At 34.7% G+C, this 23,678-nt stretch overlaps 2 protein-coding genes across 2 annotated transcripts; one reads left to right on the top strand and one right to left on the bottom strand.

The window, feature by feature from the left end:
* The first annotated feature begins 346 nt into the window (after positions 1 to 346).
* On the top strand, positions 347 to 3,118 carry LOC136208944 (uncharacterized). The gene is made up of 4 exons (XM_066000244.1): positions 347 to 507; positions 654 to 762; positions 934 to 996; positions 2,916 to 3,118. The coding sequence occupies exons 1-4, from the start codon at positions 423 to 425 to the stop codon at positions 3,016 to 3,018; spliced, it is 360 nt and encodes a 119-aa protein (XP_065856316.1). The 5' UTR covers positions 347 to 422; the 3' UTR covers positions 3,019 to 3,118.
* An 11,392-nt stretch (positions 3,119 to 14,510) lies between these two features.
* On the bottom strand, positions 14,511 to 21,925 carry LOC136208943 (ABC transporter B family member 1). Its single transcript, XM_066000243.1, has 10 exons — positions 21,301 to 21,925; positions 21,166 to 21,220; positions 20,913 to 21,088; positions 20,635 to 20,835; positions 20,296 to 20,555; positions 19,321 to 19,637; positions 19,011 to 19,234; positions 16,904 to 17,277; positions 16,100 to 16,814; positions 14,511 to 16,001 (listed from the first exon to the last, which is right to left on the bottom strand). Exons 1-10 carry the CDS (start codon positions 21,706 to 21,708, stop codon positions 14,715 to 14,717), a joined length of 4,017 nt encoding a protein of 1,338 aa, XP_065856315.1. The 5' UTR covers positions 21,709 to 21,925; the 3' UTR covers positions 14,511 to 14,714.
* Positions 21,926 to 23,678: the final 1,753 nt, after the last annotated feature.

Raw genomic sequence — 23,678 nt, 5'->3', positions numbered from 1 at the left:
TTTGTCTTTTTGCATAAACCGCTATTATCAATCAGCTAATTTTTACCAAACAGGTCTAACAAACAGCTAGTCAAATCAGCTAATGTAATCAGCTAACAGCTAACAGCTAATGTAATCAGCTAACAGCTAATTCCCAAACAGGTTAGGGTCCAGGTGGACTCTACCGTACGTAAGGTTGTAGTGGAATCATTTATACATCAAGAGTCAAATTGAAAATTTCAGACAGTTCGGAATATTTTTGCTCACAAAAAAGAAAAGTGTAATCCAAGAGTGAACGACGTCGCTTCAACACCGAGACAACCAACGACGTCGGTTTTATGTTTTTGACATAAATAAACCACAATACCCAAAGATTCCATCTTTTTCCGGTTCCTCCATCAGTCGCCTAGGGTTTTTGCAAAGATCCCCCGAAAACCCTAAAAATGGGAGGCAAATGTCCTAGCAGGAAGGTGAAGAAGAGGAGATACTCTCACAAAACAGCTCGGAGATCCAAATTTCTCATCAAAGATATCCTTTAATTTAGTCTATTGAAGTTCTCATCTCGTGATTTTTCCAAAATTTTCTCAATTTACGCACTTTTTTCTTAAAGCCAAAGAATTGTTGTTTGTGTATGCTCCTCGATTTCCTTGACTAATTTTTGTTCTCTCGATCACGTGACGATGCGGTCTATGACCTGTTGCAGAAGCCCGATGCAGAGCAGAAGCCTTTGCCCCTTGACGAGGACTTACCTGGCATGGGCCAATATTATTGTTTACATTGCGAGTAAGTCAAAGTGAATTGAAGCTTTTAAATTACTCATGGAAGATGGATTTGCCTTTTTGAGGTTTTATTTCGTTTTTAGAACCTTTTGTTTTGTTGAAGCAAAATGAAGATTTGGTAGACTTGGTTGCTGTATATATCTATTGTTGAATATGATGAATTTCTTATTTTCAGCCGGTACTTTGCTGATGTAACTGTGAGGGACGATCACTTCAAGAGCAAAAGACATAGGAGACGGTAAGTGTTTTTTTTTTTCAATTGTTATGGTTCCTATTGACTGTTTTCTTATTCTGGATCATCTTGGGCTTCTTTTTATGCTCTGAGTCCTGGAAATTTGTGGTGGGGAATAAAATGTCTAAATTGAAGTTTCTTATGGAAGTCTTATATTCATCTTCATTTATAATGGCTATCTGTTCGTTATTGGTACATGAGAGAATGATTATTAAAGTTTATATTGAATATATTCACCACCCATCAAAGTGATCATCACAACTATTCTCATCATCTCCAACATCATATTCATTTTCAAGGTTCTCAATCTTATCCTTTTCATCTTCGAAGTACTCATCTACAAATTCAGAATCTTCTTCCTGATCCCTAACTCTAAGAACTTGAGTTCTTTCTTGAACACTAGAAAATGGTGCTTTAGCCTTCTCCTTTGCACTTGGCCTAGGCCTAGCACTTAAAGTAGAGGTATTCATGATATTTTTTTCCTACTCTAGAATATGATAAGCACTTTCTTCAACTGTAGATGATATAGATAGGGAAGGGTTGAGATTGAACAAACACCTTTAACTTGGAACAGTAAAAAATGCTGTCTTATAAAATTGTTCCTAGGCGTGCCTCCAACAAGGCGCTAGGCTCACAAAGACTGGCTGAGGTCTGTCCCTCTTGAATAGTACCTGCCTTTTGACTTCTCAGGCGACATGCTAGAGCCTGTAGCCTTTTGTGCCTTTGATAACTATGCATGAGAGAACTCTATTGATCTTCTGGTTTTAGTTTAGATCATATTAGACTCTTCAAGCTCTTAAGTCCCAGAGCAGGAGCTAGTGACTAAGTAGGTTAATTGCCAAAGGAAGATCCTGACAATAGGATATGGATGTTAAACTTAGGGCTGCGCATAATTCAGGTAACGGAAAGCTTGACTGAACCAGAAGAAGATTATGGATTGGTTATTCGTAATTTCAGTTAAGTTTTTTTTTTTGCTGTATTATATTAGTTATATTATTAGTTTGGTAACCAAAGACAATTTGGTGCAACCATACCAATATGTATATAACCTTTGACCAGTTATGACTTATTCTCAGCCCTAACATTTTCACTTAGCCTATTCCCCATCTAGTGCCATTCATTCCTCCCAAATCGAAATACCTTATTCCCGTTGGCCATAGCCATTGTTATGGGTAACAGTGGAGAGCGAGCCAGGCTTGTTGCACGTCGTGTATCAAATGCTCTCACAGTTGCTGTTCCTTACTTATTAAATCAAATTTTGCAACCCATGAGAGCTTTTTGTACTGCAAACATATTTTTCCCAAACTTCAAGGAGAAGGGAAGCTGCAATAATCTTTTAAAAGTATACTTTTAAAGCGAGCCACAATCTCATTACCAGAATCTCGACTGCCTTGCCCTAATTTGATATCTATGTGTGTAGTTTATTATTTTTCAGTGTGGTTTCCTTTGGATCTGACTTCCATTAAGAGGAATTGGTGAAAGGTGATCCTGTATTCATTTTTGTTTTCGTATCACTCTGTTCTTGTGTTCGATTTATGGATGGGGAACACATTCCAAAAATTATAAAATGATTTATGGACTCTATCTTTTCTGTTGCCGGTCTATGACCAAAAGTATAGACGATAATGTGTTCATAATCAAATCATTATTTACAGTTGTTTCGGTGCAGAACTGAATTCTGAAGTGTTCATAATTGTTTTCTTTCTTGTCACATTACCTGACACTACGAGAGACATGTGATGTTCAAGCTCAAGATGTTAGAATTTGGCTGCAATACTTCAGTTATCTAATGATACTAAAATCTAATGCTTGCATCCTACATTGCTTACAAACTGGAGTATAATTTTCATTTCACGGTATAATGACGTGACCTGTAAAATTAAATGATAGGATTTCTCACTCTTTTCTTATTTTTGTAAATGCAGTGTGAAGCAAATGCTGGGACCTGCACCCCACACACAACTTGATGCCGACTTGGCTGGTGGGATGGGTATGCCAGATAATGGCCCTAAGCTTATGATGACTTGATATTTGATGTTGTAAGAATCTCATGCTTATATAGACAGGTTTATTTGTTACTAACCATACAAGTTATTATTATATAATGCTGGGATCTGCAGTTTTGTGATCCAATGGTTTAGTTTGATCCTAATGTAACTTCCCCTCTCTCCTGAGTAGGGGTGGCGATTTGGGTTATCGTGTCAAAGTCGTGTTCTGTTATATATATGCTCCATATGCGCTTATATATGATATAAATGCAAGAAAAATGATAATCGTGTCGGTTGGGTTGTATCTATAAATAGTGTTGTGTCAGAAGGTGTCACCCCTAAATGAGTTATTTTTACCAAGTTTACAAGCCTTGGTATCACAATAAGGGTTGCAAATGGGGTGGGTTGGGGATGGGGACTACTCTCTCCATTCCCATCCTGTCTCTATGGGGATCCCAGTTCCGCATTAACTCTAAATAAAATTTTCTCTAGTGTAATTTAAAATTTTGTCGCATAATACCATTAGGAAAATGTAATACTAATTCAATTACTATGTCTTCTTTTCTCGCAATGCTTTAATGCTTAATTCTTCAAGATTCGGGTTATCCACTTCCCCGCGCCTTTTGGGATTTGTTTTCCTCCATCCCATCCCCATGGGAAAAGTTAATGGGGATTCCTTTTCCCCGTTGGGGCGGAGAATTCTCATTGTATATATGGATTGGACTTCTTGCTCTATGTCACGGGGTCAAACTTTGGCTAGGCTGAAGTCCTGTGTGGCTTCAAGATCTTTCCCAAGTCATCAGCTAGCCAACCAATACCTACAGATTTCACCCTATGGGCCTAATGGCCCCATCTGTCCATATGGCTCCTCCCTTCTCTCTGCCCATAGGGTTGATCATTTAATCCTAGTGTTTTTCTATTGACTTAGGGGTGGCCGAGATCCTTTCTTTTAAGTGTTTAAGCCTAGTGTTTCTCCATTGACTTAGGAGTGGCGGAGATCCTTTAGGCTTTGATTGGATGAGAGGTTTTGAAGGGTAATTAAAGGGATGGTAAGGAAGGGTAGGGAATAGAAAGGAGGGGGAGAGAGGGTATTACCCTTACCCTTGTTTGGGAGATAGGTAAGGGTTCATCAAAACCCTTCCAAACCCACCGATTTGGTGAGTTGAAAATCTATTAAAAACTTGTTGATTTTGAACCCTTCAAAACCTTTCATAAACCCTTAACCTCATATTTTTTAATTCCAAACAAGGGTTTCCACCAACCCTTCCCTGCCTTCCTTTTAATTACCTTTCAAAACTTCTCATCCAATCAAAACCTTATTGGAGTGTCCTTGTCCTGTATAGTAGTTCTTATATATACTTGGTGGGAGGAACAACCATCAATACGTTCCATTCGACCCGTTTTAAGGCTTCCTACCCGTTTTAAGGCTTCCTAGGAGTTGTGCCAATGTTTCGACCCATCGTAAAGCTTCTTAGGAGTTATGCCAATGTTTGGGCTAGTTCGCATATGACACATGAAAATTATATCTGATTATGATTATAAAATTGCATCAATTCATAAATCCTAAAAAATATAACTTAGGCGCCTAATAAAAAAATATATGTTAGATCCCTAATTTATAAAAGGGTAAATTTCAAATAAAATCTATGTAGTTTCACTAATTTTCAGATAAAGGATTGTGGTTTACTTTTTTGTCAAAACGAGAATTGAAGTTTTCAATTTTAGCAAAATAAGGACTTTTTCGATTGATACTATTAAAATCACCATTGATGACTTCAAAAATGACATATTTTAAGAACTACTAATATTCTAAACAACTTTAATTCTTCAACTTTTTTATTTTGAGATTATTTAGATGATGTTTGGTAAAGAGAGAGAAAGTTAATGTTTAGAGAGAGAAAGTTCTAAAAAAGATGATTTTCGAAAATAAAAAATGTAGATCCATAAAAAATATGATATTGAACAAATTTAATTCTTGAAAATTTTCATTTTCAGATCGTTAAAGATGGTTTTAATAGCATTAATTCAAGTGCGAAACCTCAATCCTTGTTTTGACAAAAAGTAAACCATAATCTTTTATCTAAAAATTAATGAAATTACATGGGTTTTATTTGAAATTTACCTTTTATAAAATATAGTTTTTAAAACATGCGAAAGACAATGATTTTCTTTCCAATATCTTGTATTACTATTGAGAGGAAGTTTTATAATGTTTTTTTTTATAAATTTATATATAAATTCATTTTAAAAACTATCTACAATTATATCAAATAATAATTTTAAATTATGTCAAACTAGTAAAATCAGTACTTTAATATATTTTAAAGATTAGAATTTATAAATTAGAAATCTAAAATATATTTTCTAAAATTTATGATTTATGAATTGGGGTCTAGAATGTTTAAATTATGGCGTAAAATTATAATATATAAAAAATAATAATATAATAAAAATAACAATTACGATATGATTTAGTTATAATTTTATACTTAATTATGGTGCGCCATTTATGTATTTACTTTTTTTTTTTTTTTTTTTTTTTTTTTACCCGCCCATCTTTCAGATTTTTGTTGTTTGGCCCTCTCTCCTTGTCTTGTATAATGTCGAGACAGACAGTGTCAACTCTTTTGCTTTCATAATGACATTTTTTGTTTTATATTTTTATAAAAGTTGAGGAGGGAATATGAGAGATTTGAGAATTTTCTTGTCCACCACTATTTTGATGTAATTTCTACTGATTAGACCTGTTTGTGGTGCCACGTGTCTGTTTGACTATGTCCAATGGGCTGGGCTTAGACAAAGGAAAATGACAATAGGCCTACCCAGGTTCAGTCCTGCCTATTTTTATGCCGGTATGAGAATTATTTATTTACCCCAGTTTAAGATTTATAAAAATAAGATGGTAAGTCATATCACCAAACTTAATTCTTAATATGTCATTATTCTCTATATATATTATGATTACTATAATTTAAAAATTCTAGACTCCAATTCATAAATCATAAACCCTATAAAATATATTATAAGACTTCTAATTTATAAATTCTAATCTTTAAAATATATTAAAAGTACATAATCCAAAATTATGGTTTGACATAATTATAAATATTTTTTCAAATATGAATTTCTGTGTAATTTTCCCTTAAAAGTGTACATACAGGTTGAGGTTAGTCTGTTTGGGCCGAGTTTGAATGCCTATTTTTAAGTTCAATTCCAACGCATAATTAGATATAAAATTACAATTAAATTATATTACCAAAGTTAATTTTAAATGACACTTTTTTTTTATATCATATCATAAATAAAATATGATTTTATATTCTAATTTAAACATTCTACATCCAAATTCATGAATTTTAAACTTTAAAAAAACACATTTATAAATCTTAAAGTAATGATTTAATTAGTTTGATATAATTAAAATTATTACTTGGTAATTTTTTTTAAATGAATTTCTATGTAAATTTCTCAATGAAATTGATATTTCATTAGTAGGTATAATCTTTGAATTTTTAATGTGTTGTTTGTTCTGTTGTTGACATGACATAACTCAAAATCTAATTATTTGATTTATGGTTAAAGTAGTGATACATCAAATTTCTAACAATAGATTTAGTAAAACAAAAATGAATGTATAGTCATTTTTATGACATTAAATTGAAACCAACTCTCAATAGTCAAAATTGAATGACCATTTATCTAGTGATGTGTATGAGGTCAAAGTCCAACTGGGAAAATAATTAAACCCCAACATTTAAGATAAAATACTTATTTTAACTAAGTAGAAATATTTTTTTTTAATGAATTACTTAAAAGTATTTATTTTTAATTACAACTTTTTATATACATAAAAAAGGTTAAAGAATTATAAGAAAAGTAGTTTGTTAAATTTTGATAGTGATAAGAATAATAAAAAATATTTTACCACATCCTTGTTGGATTCAATAAAAATATATATACAGTAAAATCTCGATAAATGCATATCTTTGGGACCGGAAAAAAATATTCATTAAGTGAGATTATTTATTTATCGATAAATGAATAGATAATTTTCTTTTGAACTATCTTAACGAGAATGATGCAGTTATGGAATCGCTTATAAACGAAGAAATTATCCAGTCAATAATGAACAATAATGATGGAAATGATCCAGAGTCAGATGATAGTTGCGTTGTCGCAAATGTATCGTCAAAAGAGGCCTTTCAAGCAATGGTCACCTTAAACAACTACTTGCTACAACATGAGCAAAATATACCAGAAGTTGTGTTTGTACTACAAAAAGTTAAGGATGATGTTCATTTTGGTTTAGGTGGAAAGAAAAAATAATCAACTATAGATGCATTTTTTCAGAAGAAATGACTTCTAGTTGATTGATTGAAGCTTTTGGTCTATATAAATTATATGTAATTCAATAATTATTAATTTATATTTTCATTGGGCCCTTTAGGATTTAAATATATTTATTACTTAATGCATTTAGCGAGGTTATTACTTTAGTCTATTGGTCCAAGTCGGGACCAAAAGAATTTATTATATAAACAAGGTTATTACTTTATCGAATATTCATTTATCGAGATTTAACTGTATTTTTATTAAGATTCAAAGAATTATTTTATTTGTTGCTTTGTTCGGAACTAGTAATTTAGATTATTATCTCAAAAAAAAAAAAAAAAACTGAATATGTGCATATATCAAACCGAACTAAGATACCGAAACATATCTAAAAATACCACCAATTTCGAGCCCAAAAAGTAAAAAAAAAAAAAAATTGAATTGAATTGAACGGGTTAGGTTTGGTAATTTGGATTTTATCCGGTCTTAAAGGGAAAAATGCACATTCTTATTTTTACGCATGAAAACACATAATAAAGTAAAGTCAACTAAGCATAATTGCAGAAGCAAGAAGAAGCGTGTCATAACAATTCTGAAATGCCATAGTTAATTCAGACAAGAACAATGGTTTACAGTCAAATGTTAAAAAGCTGAAAAAACGTTTGAAAAATACAAAAACACAAAACTGTGGTGTGGTGTGGTGTGGTGTGGTGTGCCCACTACATTACACTGGTTATCATTTTCTGATCTGTTTAAGAACAGAAGAAACAGATTAGGTGTGGTCGTGGTCCCACATTTCTTGGAATTTAATTACACCTAGCCATCCTATCCATTCCATTCATTGTCAGATTCCATCATATCCCTCCATGTTGCATGTAGGGCTGGGCACAGTTCGGTCCAAGTCGGGTATTCATGAATCTCCAGTATTGGATTGAAATTCGGAGATTAATAAAAGGAAATCTCCAAGGATGGATTGAAAGAATAAATCTCCAGAATTGAATTGCCCCATAATTTCAGTCCAGTCCAGTTCGGGGATTCGGAGATTCGGTTCCGGTCCAATCCAATATAATTTTTCGGTGATTCAGATAAATATCTAATAATTTAAATCCTAAAAAATAAATTAAAAATTTAATTTACAAGATAATAAAATATAAAATTTTATTATCTTACATAATTTAAAATAAATTATATTTTTTAGGAAGTAAACAACATTCATTAAAGGTTACAGTAGACAACAAGGCAAAAAAAACCCACAAAATCAAAGTATTAAAAGTTACGGTAGACAACAAGGCTAAAAAAACCCACAAAATCAAAGTTACAAAATAACAAATCCATAAAAACAAACAACCTTTAATTCAAAAAAGACAACACTTCATTAGCAAAATCTCTATAATCATCATCCCAATTTGTAATTGAATATTCTTAACACAACAAGTTCCTTGTTTGCCAAAGCAAAGACAGTAAAAGTCAAACATCAACCTAAACATATAAAATTTACCATATTAGTGAATCAACAAATGTTAAATTAATTAGCTTTCACTTCAATAAAATTAATCAACACACTAGCAAAAAGTAAAAGGAAAAAAATATGCTTACCAAAGTGCATTTGATTCGGTTAAAAAAAAACCTTAGATATCCAATTGAAATATGGATAAAAGAGATGATGCAATTTCAGGATCAGAACTAATTTCTACAAATTAAATAACATTTATATAGTTAGTATTCATAAACATTTAATTAAAATAAAACTATGAAATATAATTGCTAAGTAAATATTACCTTCTACAATAGCTTCAAGATCTTCAACTTCTTCTTCATTCTTGAAAGCTTGAGTTGAAGTTTTCAACAAATCTTGACAACAAATCAAAACCGCAGATGTAGCAGGAGTTAAAGAACTCCTAAATTAATTCAAAGTTCTACCACTTGTGCTAAACGTAGATTTAGAAGCCACAGTTGAGCATTGAATTGCAAAAACATTTTTTACAACTTTGGATAATCAGGATATCGCATAGCATTAACCTTCCACCACAATAGAATGTCAAACTCAATTACATATTTTTCAGGTGCCTCATTGACATATCTTTCTCATTCTCCCTCAATTGACATATCTTTATCAATATTCAAAAAATAATCATCAATCTCATCATCCTCTTCATCCAAACTAGAAGAATGTGCTCTAAGATTCACATTTTCTTGCACATTTAGCACTATATACCCAGCTAACAATGCAATAATAATCTTTGTGAATTGTGCCACCAACTCATTAGCATCGTTCTCACTGTAAAATTCAGTGTACTTAGCCATCAAGTACTTAATTTTATACCTTAGGTCAAAAAACATCACATTCATTTTATCAACAGAACCCCAATACTTATCAAATTTTTTCCTCATTTGAGTTCCCATGTATTTTAAGGAAGGATTTTTACTGTTTTGACATAATGTAATATCCTTGAGAATTTTCATTACCTCAGGAAAATAAAAGCTAGAGGTAGGATATGATGAACCTGAGAATTTTCATTACATCATTTGCTGAAGCATTGTCAACAGTAATGCACATGACCCTAGTCAACCTCCACTCATCCATGCAAGAACTAATAGAATTAGCAAGATGAACCCCTTTATGACTCTCTATCACACAAAAATTCAGAATTTTCTTTTGACACACCAATCACTATCAACAAAGTGAGCAGTTAAACACATATATGACAAATTTTGAATACTTGTCCAAGTATCTGTAGTGAATGACACTCTTTGACATTGAGAATTGATTAAAGCTTTCAATTTCATTTTTTCTGTGTTGAACAAAGCAAAACAATCCCTAGTAATAGTTCTCCTTGAAGCAGAGAGAATGGGTAAAAGAAGCACGAGATTCTATTTTGTAAAATGTTTAAAAATTTTAATATTTAAAACTTCTAATATTTGTTACTTAATTAAATGGTTAACAATTAGTAGAATTGGTTTGGATGGTTAAGGTGATTAACAATGTTCCATTTGGTTAGGTGTTCGATTCTCCATGTCTACATTTTAGGTAAATATTTTTTATTTCATTTTATAAACGGGAATTAATCGGGATTACGACTATATAATAATGTTATACCTTATTAATAAATTATAAATTTATATTATTGTAATTAGTTTACCAAACCTTACAAAATATATAACTATATACTATATAATATTTCTCTTTATATAAAGTTAATGTGTGAAATATAAATTTATTATTGTTAAACTTTCGGTTATTTCAGTTCGGTCCAATCCAATCCAATCCAATCCGGTTATCGGTCCGGTTCTGGATAAATTTCGGTCCAGTTCAGTCCAGTTCTTTGACAAAAAGTCAACGGTCCAATCCAGTTCGGTTCTTCAAAAAAAAGTCAACGGTCCGGTCCAATTCCAGAGTTTTTTCCTCGGATATTCGGTCCGGTCCAGTATCTCCAGGATCCACGCCCAACCCTAGTTGCATGAATACCCCCCTCTTTAACAACGTTTTCACGTTTCATCTCCGTTTAAAAAAGGCAAAAAGCATCTTGAGGCCCCTGATCTTTCATTGTTTGGTGCATTAAGCCCTCGATCTTTTATTTAGACACATTGAGCCCCTGATCTTTCACCATTTGGTGCATTAAGCCATCGATCTTTCATTTACACACATTGAGCCATTGATCTTTCATATATAGGTGTATTAGGTCCTTCCATAAATCAATTAATATATAGGTTTATTAAGGGCATGTTTGGTGTGACAACAAATGATGTTCTAAAAATAACAAATTCTAAAATAAAAAATATATTATACAAATTAATAAAAATAATTTAAATAAAAAGTAAAATATTTATTGAACACAATAAAACCTTGTTTTTCGATAATTATGTTCTAAAAATAAAAATAATGTTAAAATTGAAACACATTTTGTGGAAATAAGAAGAGTAATTTTATCAATAACAAGTAACTACAAACAACTGTTCATGAAAAGAGTTTTTCATGAAAAGCTCCAAAATGTTGCAGTGTCCAGTGAAAATGCAAAACGATGCAGTTATATAAACCTAACCAAACATGCCTTTAATAAACCTATATATTAATTTATTTATGGAAGGACCTAATACACCTATATATGAAAGATCAAGGGCTCAATGTGTCTAAATGAAAGATCGAGGGCTTAATGCACCAAATAGTGAAAGATCAGGGGCTCAATGTGTCTAAATAAATGATCGAGGGCTTAATGCACCAAACAATGAAAGATCAGGGGCCTCATGATGCTTTTTGCCTTTAAAAAATTAGCTAAATACTATACATATATTGTCCGTTTTACCTCAAATTCAACACATTGGATTTTACGGTCTACATATATTTGATTCTCACTTACTAATAAATATTAGTTACTCTCTTTCCATTTTCGATGATATTCAGTTCATTCCTACTTTCATCGTCATCTCTTAGAGTCGCTCTTTGTTCAAACGGTCTACGCCACCCATACCGGATCAGATCGTTATAGACACATTGTACTCTCAATCAATTATAATCACATACATTAAGTGAATCTTTAATGAATGGGACGTAAGTGAAATTCGATTTGAAATGTAGCTTATTTTATTCATGTCTGATAATTTTGACCTATTATGCTCTCATTGCGAAGAAACATAAAGTTTTAATATCCTCTCGGACCACATCGCACGTTAGAAAAGAGTAGATTTGTCGGGCCGGGCCGGGCCTATTGGGTTTTTAGGTAAAAATGCTCGGGCTGGGCTCGGGCTTAAAACCAAATCTCAAGCCCAACCCATATAAGCACACCTAAATATAAATATAAAATTATTAATTATAAAAAATAAATATTATACTTAAAACTAAATATTTAATATATAAATATATACAATTTATTAATTGATATTAATAGACGGGTTGGGCCGGCCCGTGTTATTTTTATTAATTCCAAACCCGTCCAAAAAATAGGCAGGTTTTAGCAGGCCTGGACCGGGCTGGGTCTATGAACAAGTTTTATTGTCTAAGCCCGATCCAAGGGACACGGGCCTGGGCGGGCGGATATCCGGACTCATGGACAGGTATAGAAAAGAGTATAATTTTTTTTGTGTGTGGTTTGATTGATTTACGAGTAGAAAAATGTGATTTTAACTTTTTACAAAAGAGGACGTGTGTTTTACATAATTAACAAAAAAAAAATTGACTAACACTGTTTGACACGTCATCTAGTCAGCATAACATATCATCCGGTCAACATATCACATCAGCAAGAATCAATATTTCATTGTGCCAGATCAAAAGAGTCGACAAGTCAAATTATTATGTCATCAAAGTGTAACATATCATGTCATATAAGACTAACACAGTTAGTCAATTTACTGACCACGGAAAACACATTCCCATGGACGATACCATTGGGGTTTAGGGGGGCTTGAACCACCCACTGTTCGCCGGAAAATGTCAAAAATTCTATAAAAATTGTAGATCCGTCACTACAATATCGTCTTTTACAAAGAATAAAACCACAATCCTTTGCAAATCAATGAAAATACAGAAGTTTTATTTGCACATTTCTAAAAAAATAAATAGAGATTTAATAAATAAAAATAGGAAAAGATTAAAATTAAGATGTAGGAAGTAATAATGTGTTTTGTTCCTTAAAATTTTGCCCTTATGTTGGTATATTGTCTTTGCACATGCTTACAAGTTCCATGTGAACATTCGAACAATAATTTTGTTCCCCACTCTCATCCCCACGTTAAAAATTGATGCTTACCCAATTCAATTTTCCATGATTTCAATTTTACACCTCAATCTTTGGATTTTTTCAATTATGTCTACATCCCATAGCTTACTCCACCACCTAGCTCCATTATTTTTCTCTATTTATCAAACTGATGGAACTCCAATATGTGTAATCCCTCTATTGATTATTCTAATTATTACGGGTCCCGGTGTCTGCTCGCTGTCCAAACTCGAGTTGTAACGATCTAGTACATAGTGGCCAGCCCTGGAGCAGAATGCCTGGACAAAGAGGGGCTCTAGGAGATGATAATAAGGACATGAATCAACTGAATCTCATTAGTGAGCTTATTAATGATGTCGTCTAATCTGATTTATCTTCTAGAACCTCCCTTGATCACCTGAAATGGGAATAACAGTAAGTCAGAGAAGGGTAGGCATTCGGTGAACCCACTCTGATGCTTAAACTAGCAAGGGTAGATAAGAGGTTGAACACAATAAGAATAGTAACAATTGTTGAGTTTTACGTACCTTTGTCTATTTATAGTTGCTTATAGTCATTTTAGGAATGTGTCCAAATGGTTCACCGATACGTGTTAACCTTCGGTTGGCTCTGCCATGTCTAAACTACGATGCCGTCAGGTGGTGCACTCTGTGACATAGCAAACGGGATGCCAAATGTTCTCACTTCATTGGACCTAAAGCCTTCCCACCTCTGAGGTGTCAGACGACGCACCATATCATGTACCTCATGTTCTTTGCGTAACTGTTTATCTCGATCCAACGGTTCCCCTTTCCCAATTGTACGGTGATTGGAACGGATGATGGAGATTTCTCCACGTGGCTGAAAGGTATTGTTCGCATCTTAAAAGAATATTTCTTCGGATCGGATGGTTCCTACGAGTCTTCCGGATCCGAATGGTGACATTGATCCATATATAAATGATGTTTCCGTGGAATATTCTTTAGAGTATCATTTAGTAAGATATATTCTTAATACATGTTGACGCGATTTAAAGCCGTGAAGGCCAAAGGATTGGATTGGGACCAAAACGTACAATACTACATGGTATTAGATTAGACTAGTAAACAAGTTCAATGGGTCAGAATTGGAGAGAGAAATAATATTAGTCAACGGTCTAGACTCATCTGAGTCTGTTTATTTTAGTGTTGTGTTCGAAATTTATAAAAATAAAACAGATCGGCTCAGTTCGATCTTAACCCAGTTAAATTGATGGCCGGTTAGGTCAATCCGAGCCATAAACACGTCTATACATAATATGTGAAGGGCTCCAATCAAGATCCGAATAATGATATCTATATACACTAGTTCAACAGGCAACACAAACCGAGTTGGATAATAAATGGAAAGAAGCGAAAGAGCCTAAAATGTGATTAAATCTCGAACAAGATTATATTAATTAGAATATTCGTGGTTCACAAGATAAATAACATAATATTAATATCTACATAATCACTATATTTCAATCTCGTGGAAATATTTGCTATTATCATTTCCTTAGAAAGATTCACAAGATTAGATAATATTATGGTTAAAAAAAATAGATAATAATAATAATACACGTATTATACTAAAAGCTGGAAACAAAAAAAAAACTCAAAAATCACAAAGGAGTATCTGAAATATACTCCTTGTTTGCTGACATGGATCAGCTTTTGTTCACTTGATCTCGTTACGCCTCCTTTTCGTCTTCCCCTTTCGGTCTAGGCGAGGAAGTCGAACCTGAAGTCATTCCGATGACTTGGCTATGCGTAAACCGTTGCAACTGTATCATCCTGGCATAACAACCATCAGGATAGTTTTTCAATAGGTGTGAATGTGAGCCTTGTTCGGCTACTTTCCCATCGTCTATGACTGCGATAACGTGAGCATTTCGGATGGTTGATAGCCGGTGTGCAACCACAATTGTGGTCTTTCCCGAGCAAGCTCGGTCTAGAGCTTCCTGGACCAATCTTTCGGACTCGGTATCAAGTGCACTTGTAGCCTCATCAAGTAGCATAACCTCTGCCTTTCGTAGTAAGGCTCGTGCTATGGCAATTCTCTGCTTTTGTCCACCGGATAATTGAACTCCTCGTTCTCCTACGAATGTGCTGTACCCGTCCGGGAGTCCTGATATGAACTTATGTGCATTGGCTAAAGTAGCAGCTTCCACGATTTCTGCTTCGGTTGCTGACTCGTGCCCGTAGGCGATGTTTTCGTAAATTGTTGTGGCAAATAGGCAGGGCTCCTGAGGAACTACAGCAATGTGCTTTCTTAGAGACTTGAGGTTGTATTTTCGGATGTCTTTCCCGTCGATCATAACCCTTCCGGACGATGGCTCATAGAACCGCTGTATAAGTGCAATGACTGAGCTCTTACCACATCCACTCGGACCAACAAGTGCAAGAGTTTTTCCAGCTCGAGTGCGGAGATTTAGATCACGAAAAACTGCAATGTCAGGGCGAGAGGGATACGAGAAATCTACATGCTTGAGTTCGATTTCTCCACGAAGACGGTCAGGAACTGGAGTAGCATCTGGATCATCAGGTTCAATTTCAGTTTTTCGGTCAAGAAGGTCGAAAACTGAGCGCATTGCTCGACCGCCTTTGATAAAATCAGGAGCTAAGGTTAATGTTTCGGCTGCACCATTGGCGGATACCATAAGGACCATGAAAACTCTGATTGTTTTTGAGAAATCGGAGATTCCGTGCTTGACAAGCCAGGATGCATACCAAAGGCCAAGAGCATAGGCAGCATAGAGTGCAAACTGAGCGATTCCGAATCCACTTCCCGCAATCTGCCCCTTCCAGAAGCACCGTCGAAGAGGAATCTGCAGGTTCGTGCTAAAAAGACTAACAATTTGTGCCTCCGAGTTGAATGCAGCAACGGTTCTTACATTGGCTATTGCCTCACCAGCCAGTTGAGTCGATTTGGCGTGTGCAGCTTCTAAGTCTCCGGAAAAACCAGTCAAAAACATTTTCTGTTGCAAATGAAGAACGCCATTGACAAAATCGATTGTCAGTTTTCGTATCTCTAGCAATAAGTTGAAGTTTCAGAAGGCGAAAAATGAAAACGTACCTGTAAAACATTGGCTGCAACGACAAACGGAAACACTGCAATAAGAACAAGGGCGAGGCGCCACTGCAAAACGAATCCTACTGTGCAAGCAACGAGCAACACTGCTGTATTCTGCACAATGACCGAAATCCTATCTCCGATAGCTGATCTCACATTATTCGCATCAAGAGCTAATCTCGCTGCAATCCTACCACTCTCATTTTCCTCCTGATCGAACCACGCCATTTCGTTTTTCAGCACAGCTGCCAGCATTTTCTCTCTCACTCGTTTGGTAAGGTTTTCGCCAACGATATCCCAGAAGGAATGCTGCAGTGTATTGAATATAAGTTCAGCTGACGAAAGTCCAATCAACAAGTAGCAGTATTTTGCAATCTCTCGACTCATATAACCGTGGTCCGGGTTGTAGTAGACACTAACAACAGCACTGAGCACATAAGCAAAGAAAGCACTAAGCGAACCACAAATAACCGAGCCTATAGAGCCAACAAGTGCATAAACCCATTCCGGAGAGTTCATCTTCGCGAGCCGCCAGAATGAGCCGGCTTGCTCTTTGAAAGGAAGCTTTTCAAGTCGGTAACTCGGGTGTGAGGCATCAAGGGAGAGACTAAAATCCGAGGTAGAGAAGTCAGATAACCTCCGCGAGTATGGGGATCGACCATACGAAGAATTACGTGCAATTATCGGAGAGCTCACCGAGTTCCTCGCACTTGAGGGTCTGCAGGTGAGGTGAAGAAACATGTTAGTTACAAAAACTAATGCATTCATTCATAACAAACTTATCGAAAAACCTTCGATTCGACGCACCTTGCGCTACTCTTTCTGGCATTGTTTTGAGCTGTTTCTTGAGCCGCCTCCTGCATTCGGATTAGCTTAGCATAAACACCATTCTCTCCTTTGGAAATGAGTTCATCATGTGTTCCGATTTCCGTCACACTTCCCTGCTGAAGTACAGCTACAAGATCAGCCTTTCGAATCGTGGAGAGCCGGTGAGCAATGACAAGAGTTGTCCTTCCAATCATGAACCTGTCAAGGGCCTCCTGCACTAGTTTTTCCGACTCCGAGTCGAGGGCACTTGTCGCCTCATCGAGAAGCAGAATTGCCGGATTTTTCAGCATTGCCCTTGCTATAGCTATTCTCTGCTTCTGCCCTCCTGATAATTGCACTCCTCTCTCACCCACCTGCCAATTCAACATCGTCAAAATACGGTATCGTGTTATATGATCTACATATTCAACATTATATGATATAAAAAAAAAAAAAAAAAGGCGGCCCGGTCGCATTACGCGTCCCCGCTGAGCGAGGGTCCGGGGAGGGGTCCCACCACAAGGGTGTATTGGGGGCAAGCCTTCCCTTGCCAATTTAATTGGCAAGAGGCCGCTCCTAAGACTCGAACCCGTGACCTCAGGTCACACGGCAACAACGTTTTACCGTTGCGCCAAGGCTCGCCCTCTCATTATATGATATAAATGACGCAAAAATGATAATTGTGTCAAACGGGTCGTGTTAAGCGGGTTATTTCTGTAAATCGTGTCAGAAACTGACATCTTAATTCCCTTTTTAATCTGCTACTTTTCTACACAAACTTTATCACCGACTTAATGTGTTAAAAAATAATTGATCAAACTTAACACGTCCGTTTAAAAGATGAGGAGCTTAATAATAAAGTGCGGCCCGGTGCACTACGCGTCCCCGCTAAGCGAGGGTCCGGAGAGGGGTCCCACCACAAGGGTGCACTGGGGGCAAGCCTTCCCGTGCCAATTTTTTTGGCAAGAGGCCGCTCCTAAAACTCAAACCCGTGACTTCTCGGTCACACGACAACCGTTGCGCCAAGATTCTTATTGGTCAACATCACAAAGATTCTTATTCCTGATCTAATGTTGAATTATTTTAATTTCCCCAAGGTTAGACCAACACATTTATTGAAAGACTTAATTTTTTTTTAATATAAAGAAGACCTAATTTATGCACATGGATTGTTGACCAAACCATGTTACCTGCCTTCAAATGCAATGTATGACTAAAACACTTCCCCACATTGACTTCTAAAAATCAATATATAATGAAGTTTGGTTTAAGTTTGTTGACCAAATATATATTAAAAAAAAAAAAATCCAATTAAATTAAAATTAATTAGGAATTCTTGAATCAGACTAAATACCCGAATAAAAAAAAATCTGAATCTTTGACTTTTTTTTAGAACCGAACCGAATTATATTGTTGACTTTTATTTAATATAGTTCTGTAGATTTCCCTTAAATACGAACCTTAGAGATTTTTGAATTAGATCGAATACCCAAATAAAAAGATACAAAATTGATTTAAACCGTTGATTTCTTCTTTAGAACAGAACCGAATTGTAATAAACCGATCTCACCTAATTAGTCTATCATTTCATTTCACTTTAACTAAGCATTACCCCACATTTCCCATCTCCCTCAGACAGTATCCTAACTTGCATTAAGATAACACATTATTGTTGGAAATAAAAAGTCTTTTGATTTAACTAGTTAGGTAGATTTCAATTTTCATATATTTTTATATATATTTCTGAGGATTTTTTCTCATAATAATGTCTTTTCTAATAAATATTCCTTAAATAAGGTCTGTTTAAAAATATTTCCAGGCCTAATGCTCTTGTCTAGATTTTCAAAGTGCGTAAGAAATCGTATTTAAAATGCAAAGATTGGGTTCAGTATCAGATGTTGCTGCAACCGAAAAAGTTTCGGACTTTGACATCTGACACTAAACCCGGTGATTGAATCACCGGGTTTCTTACATTTGAAACCGGTTAAAATTAGCTCATGAGATAAAAAAGGGTCATTTTGATCTAGTTGGCTCATCCAAAATGAACTTTCGGCATCGATTTACATTTTCTTTTATCAAATTAGTCCAAAATAACACGTGTTCGTACCTGAGTGTCGAACCCATCGGGTAGCTTGACAATAAAAGAATGAGCATTAGCAACTCTAGCAGCCTCTTCAATCTCAACCTGATCAGCATCCGGTCTACCCAACAAAATGTTTTCTTTAATGGTGGTTGCAAACAGAGCCGGTTCTTGGCTAACGAGCCCTATTTGTTGCCTTAACCATCTCAGTTTCAATGTCTTTATGTCATGCCCATCTAACATAACTTGCCCTGAAATGAAAAAATAAGTTAATTCTAAAATGCACCGACGGTAATTGAAGTTTCAAGTCTGTTTCATAAAAGTTATTGAATTTCACCTGAATTGGGATCATAGAATCTCTCAATGAGGGAAACTACAGTACTTTTTCCGGAGCCACTGCTTCCGACTAAAGCTATAGTCTTTCCGGCAGGTACACTGAGAGTAAAATTGTTGAGAATGGGAACTTCTGGCCTTGATGGGTATGAAAAGTCTACATTTTTAAGCTCTACTAGTCCTGTAACTGTGTCTAACTCTAGTCCTGTTTCACTGTTCCGGTTAATTCCCGGCTTGTGATCAATTATCCGGTAGATTTTTGCTGCTGCAGCTTTTGCTTTGGCAAATGCACCTAAGCTAGGAGCAGATTGGCCTAATGACCTGAAAATTAAGCAAAAACAATACCTTTTTAAAATGAAGAAATAAAGAAAATCATAAAGTACAAAATTAGTTTTATGGTTATTACGAAAAAAATAAATTTCCGGTTCGGTAGATGGAGAAATTTCAGATTCCATTCAGTTTTATGGATAGAGCGATTTCAGATTCCGTTAGGGAAAGATTCAATATAAGTTTATTTCACGTTAATTTAGTTCCATGTATGTGCCTGCCATCTAAGCTCCACTAGCGTCCACCTAGAACTAAACATTAGCGCTAACATTGCAGTGTAGGGACGGATCCAAGGGCGTCAGGGGGCTTCAGCATTCATGGTTGCCAAAAATATCGAAATACTCTTTTTCTTTTTTTGTGCAAAAGCAATCGAAAAAATATCAATTGGACATCCATAGATCACCAAAAAGCATCCCAAACACCCCTCTCTGTCAGTGAATCCTGGAATCGTCACTGCATAAAGTAGAAGCGGGACAAAATTAACAGAAAACTGACTGTCAAATCTATCGTTAATAGAGTCTGAAATTGCTCCATCTATAAAACGTTATTGCTAGCATTGCACAACGGTTTCAACGTGCAATCTAAATCCGTTTTCCCCAAATAACCATAGCGCTAAATTTGTAGGGTAGTAGAAGAAAAAAAGAGAACTTACAGGCCTCCAACCATGACAGCAAACATGGTAGAAATAGCTAGACCTCCATTAGTATAATGATGTCTAACAAGATAACCTCCATACCAAAGAAGCAAAGCATAACAGCAGAAAACAACAAAGTAAGTTGCACCCATTCCCAATCCCTTAGCCAATCCACTTCTGTAACCCATTTTCTGAGCCACTTTCAATGCTGAAGAATAAGCTTGTAATGATCTTGATTCCCCAACATATGCTAGAACAACCCGAATTTGAACTACCGTCTGCAATCAATTACCCTCAAATCAGCCAATACCCAGATCCTAAAAACTAACAAAAAAATCAAACTTTTCTTAAATTTACCTGTTCTACAATGTTTCCTGCTTGTGACATTGCTTCCTGGCTCTTAGCAGCTAGTTTAGTTAATGTAGTTGTATGAATTGCTGCAATTACAGCAATTAGGGGAACCACTGCTAGAGTCACAAGTGCTAATTGCCAAACAGCAGTAAAACCCACAATGAATCCAGAAACAAAAGTGCCCAGATAGTGAAGGAAATTCCCCAACTGCACAAAAAAGATTGGATTTTTAAGTGAAAAAGATTAGGGTTACTCTGTTTTGGTCTGTTCTGTTTTGTGCTTACCTTTTCACTAATGGCATCTTGGATCATAACTGCATCAGAGTTGATGGCGAAAACGACGTCGGAGGTTCTAACCTGAGTGTCAAAGAACTGAATGTCTTGGTTTAATGCTGCTTCTAAATACTTGATTCTCATCTTTGTTGTTTGTCTCTCCCCAGTCCACATCCAACATGATATCTCTGTTTTTCAATTCACATTTTACATAACCAAAAATGGCAAAAAAAAAAAGACCCATAAAATAAAAATTAGAACAAACCTGCCCAAGAAGAAGCCCAAATTGATGCTCCAACAATGAGAAAGTAAAATGCATACTGCAAAAAACCCCCAAATTTTGATTAGTTAAAACTCAAATTGGGGATATGTAAAGTTAAGTTACTGTTTTTAATGTTACCTTGACAACTTCTTGCATCATCTTATCCAAATCATTAGCATTGGACCCAAAAGAGTTAACAAGATCAGCAAAGAAACGAAGAAAAATAGGGAAAGAAGAGCCATGGATAATTGCACCAATTGACCCAATTGCCATTAAAACATAATCTAACCCATCAGCAAATCTGAAAAGCTGAAAAAACCCAATTGGAGGAAGAACATCCCCTGTTTTCCCCCTTCCACTTTCACTTCTTTCCACCATTAAAGCTTCAATCTTTGGTGAAGATTGTGTCTTAATTGAAGTTTCAGAACCAGTAGCAGGCTGAGGAGGATGAGGAGGAGAAGAAAGAAGTTCAAGACCTTGCATTTCAGACCACTTCCATTGCTCAATTGTGTTTATCTCTTCTTCAGACTCTTCCTGTTTTGACATTTGCAGATAATTTCACTCACTTTAAAGCAATTTTTTTGCTTCAATTAGGCTTTTTATTGAAACACCAAAAAAAAAAAACCCAATTTTTAATTCATCTCTCTCTCTTAAGTTTCTCTCTCCTAATTTGCCCTTTTGATCCTTTTCTTGGGTTTCCTAAAATTTCCAAGTTTTTATTTACTTACTCTCTATCTAGTACTGAGGAAGAAGGAAGACCAAATGGGTTTTTGTTGGGTGGTTCAGTGTTTACTTCTACTGTAAAAGAGACATGGAAAATGACATATAGAGAGTGAGAAAGAGAAAGGGGGGATTTTTTTATCCGACAAAGAACACTGTGAAACATGAAGATGGGTTCTTTTTTTGATTTTTGACTAAAACAGGTTGAAAGTTATTTCCTTTTTATTTAAATTGGGTGATGGGTCTTCCTCCATTTTTGTTGATTTCTTTCTTAAGTTAAGAAAGCTTTTTGGCTTCTTATGTAAGTTAAAGTGAAACTGTAAAATTGTATAACTAGAAATTAAATCTTATGCAAGATAGATAAACTTGCTCTTTCTTGTTTTCTTTTTGGTTTTTCTTCAAATTGAGGAAATTTTCTTGAAGTTTAAAAAATCTAAGAGTTAATTTACTATATCCTAAATAGCTTCAAGTTTTTAAATTTGGGATTTTAAGATTATTTAAGCATTATTTTATTAGGAGAGAATACTTGTTTAGAGTAAGAAAGCTTATTTTAAAAAATTGAAAATGTGATTTCGTAAGAAATATTATTCGAAATAATTTTAATTTTTAATACTTTTTTTTAGATTGTAACTATTTATCTAGTTTTTATGAGCCTATTGCTAGTATTGGATTATCAGAATATTATAAAATCGGTGTTTAAAACACCAGGTTTGAAAACAAAAATACTTGATAATTAAATCATATCTCACTAAATTTGAAACCTTTTTTTCGAAATCAGTGTATGTGATTGTTGTCGTTGACAGAATTGAGGAGTTTAACTAACGTGGTATAAGGACATTTTTGTCCATTTTTGTCTCTTCTTTTTTTATTCTTCTTGTTCTTGTTTTGGCAATTCCTTAATCGTTATGGAGTTTCTAATGGAAATTTCAAAATCATTATGATTTTTCAGTCATTTTGGAAGTTCCATGATGGTAGAAAATTCCAGAACAACTAAAAATCTAGGACGATTTTGAACTTTTCAGGATCGATTCTGAAATTTCCAGTCATTCTGGAATTTTCAGAATTTTAAAAATTCTAGAAAGAAAAAGACGACGAGGAACAAGATGAAGAAGAGAGAGGACAAATTTTGGAAAAAAATGTTCTTTGTGCCACATTAGTTATTTAAGATTGTATGGGTAAATTTCTCAAATTTGTTTACAGAAACATGATTCTAAAAATCACAAGTATCTATTTGTAAAAAAATGCAATCACAATTTTTTTTTTACAATTCACCCCTTCTTAATCCATGTGGTACATATCTATTTCGGTGATTATTGTTACACCAATTCAATTAAAAGGTGTCCGATATTATAATAAAAACTATTCTTTCACCTTAACTATCAACTAAAACTTTTATTATATTAGTTTTTTTTTATATAATATTAGAAAAAATGGTTAAGGGTTTGAATCTTGACAACTTTATTTATTGATGGAATTTCGACGTATGCCTAGTAAAAGTTATTGGTATTTTCATTTGCACGATAAAGTGTGCCAGGGATAATAACAAAAGTTATTCTTGAACCTTAACTATCAACTTAAACTTTTAGCTTAAATGATTCATTGATATGATATCAGAGTCTCCTATATCAAGCTTCAAGTACATTGAGCATTCATTTGTGAGGATATGTCGTTATATAAGCGTCAATTCCAGATGGCATTCACGTGAGGAAGTGTATCAGATATGATAATAAAATCTATTATGGAGCCATAACTATCGGTTTAATATTTTTGTACAATTGATTAATTGATATGCAGTT

The sequence above is a fragment of the Euphorbia lathyris genome, chromosome 10 (genome assembly GCF_963576675.1).
Source record: "Euphorbia lathyris chromosome 10, ddEupLath1.1, whole genome shotgun sequence".
Classification (NCBI taxonomy): domain Eukaryota; kingdom Viridiplantae; phylum Streptophyta; class Magnoliopsida; order Malpighiales; family Euphorbiaceae; genus Euphorbia; species Euphorbia lathyris.
Note: the sequence above shows the minus strand (reverse complement) of the source record. Positions and strands in the feature narration are given on the sequence as shown.

Bases quoted from the DNA above. Each gene is read 5' to 3' on its own strand.
- LOC136208944 (XM_066000244.1), top strand. From the start codon at position 423: ATGGGAGGCAAATGTCCTAGCAGGAAGGTGAAGAAGAGGAGATACTCT. The intron at 508-653 runs ATATCCTTTAAT...TCTCTCGATCAC, and splicing joins ATCCAAATTTCTCATCAAAG to GTGACGATGCGGTCTATGAC. The intron at 763-933 runs GTAAGTCAAAGT...TCTTATTTTCAG, and splicing joins TATTATTGTTTACATTGCGA to CCGGTACTTTGCTGATGTAA.
- LOC136208943 (XM_066000243.1), bottom strand. From the start codon at position 21,708: ATGTCAAAACAGGAAGAGTCTGAAGAAGAGATAAACACAATTGAGCAA. The intron at 21,089-21,165 runs GTTTGTTCTAAT...ATTGAAAAACAG, and splicing joins TTGGGCTTCTTCTTGGGCAG to AGATATCATGTTGGATGTGG. The intron at 17,278-19,010 runs GTACGAACACGT...TTGAATTGGCAG, and splicing joins CCGATGGGTTCGACACTCAG to GTGGGTGAGAGAGGAGTGCA.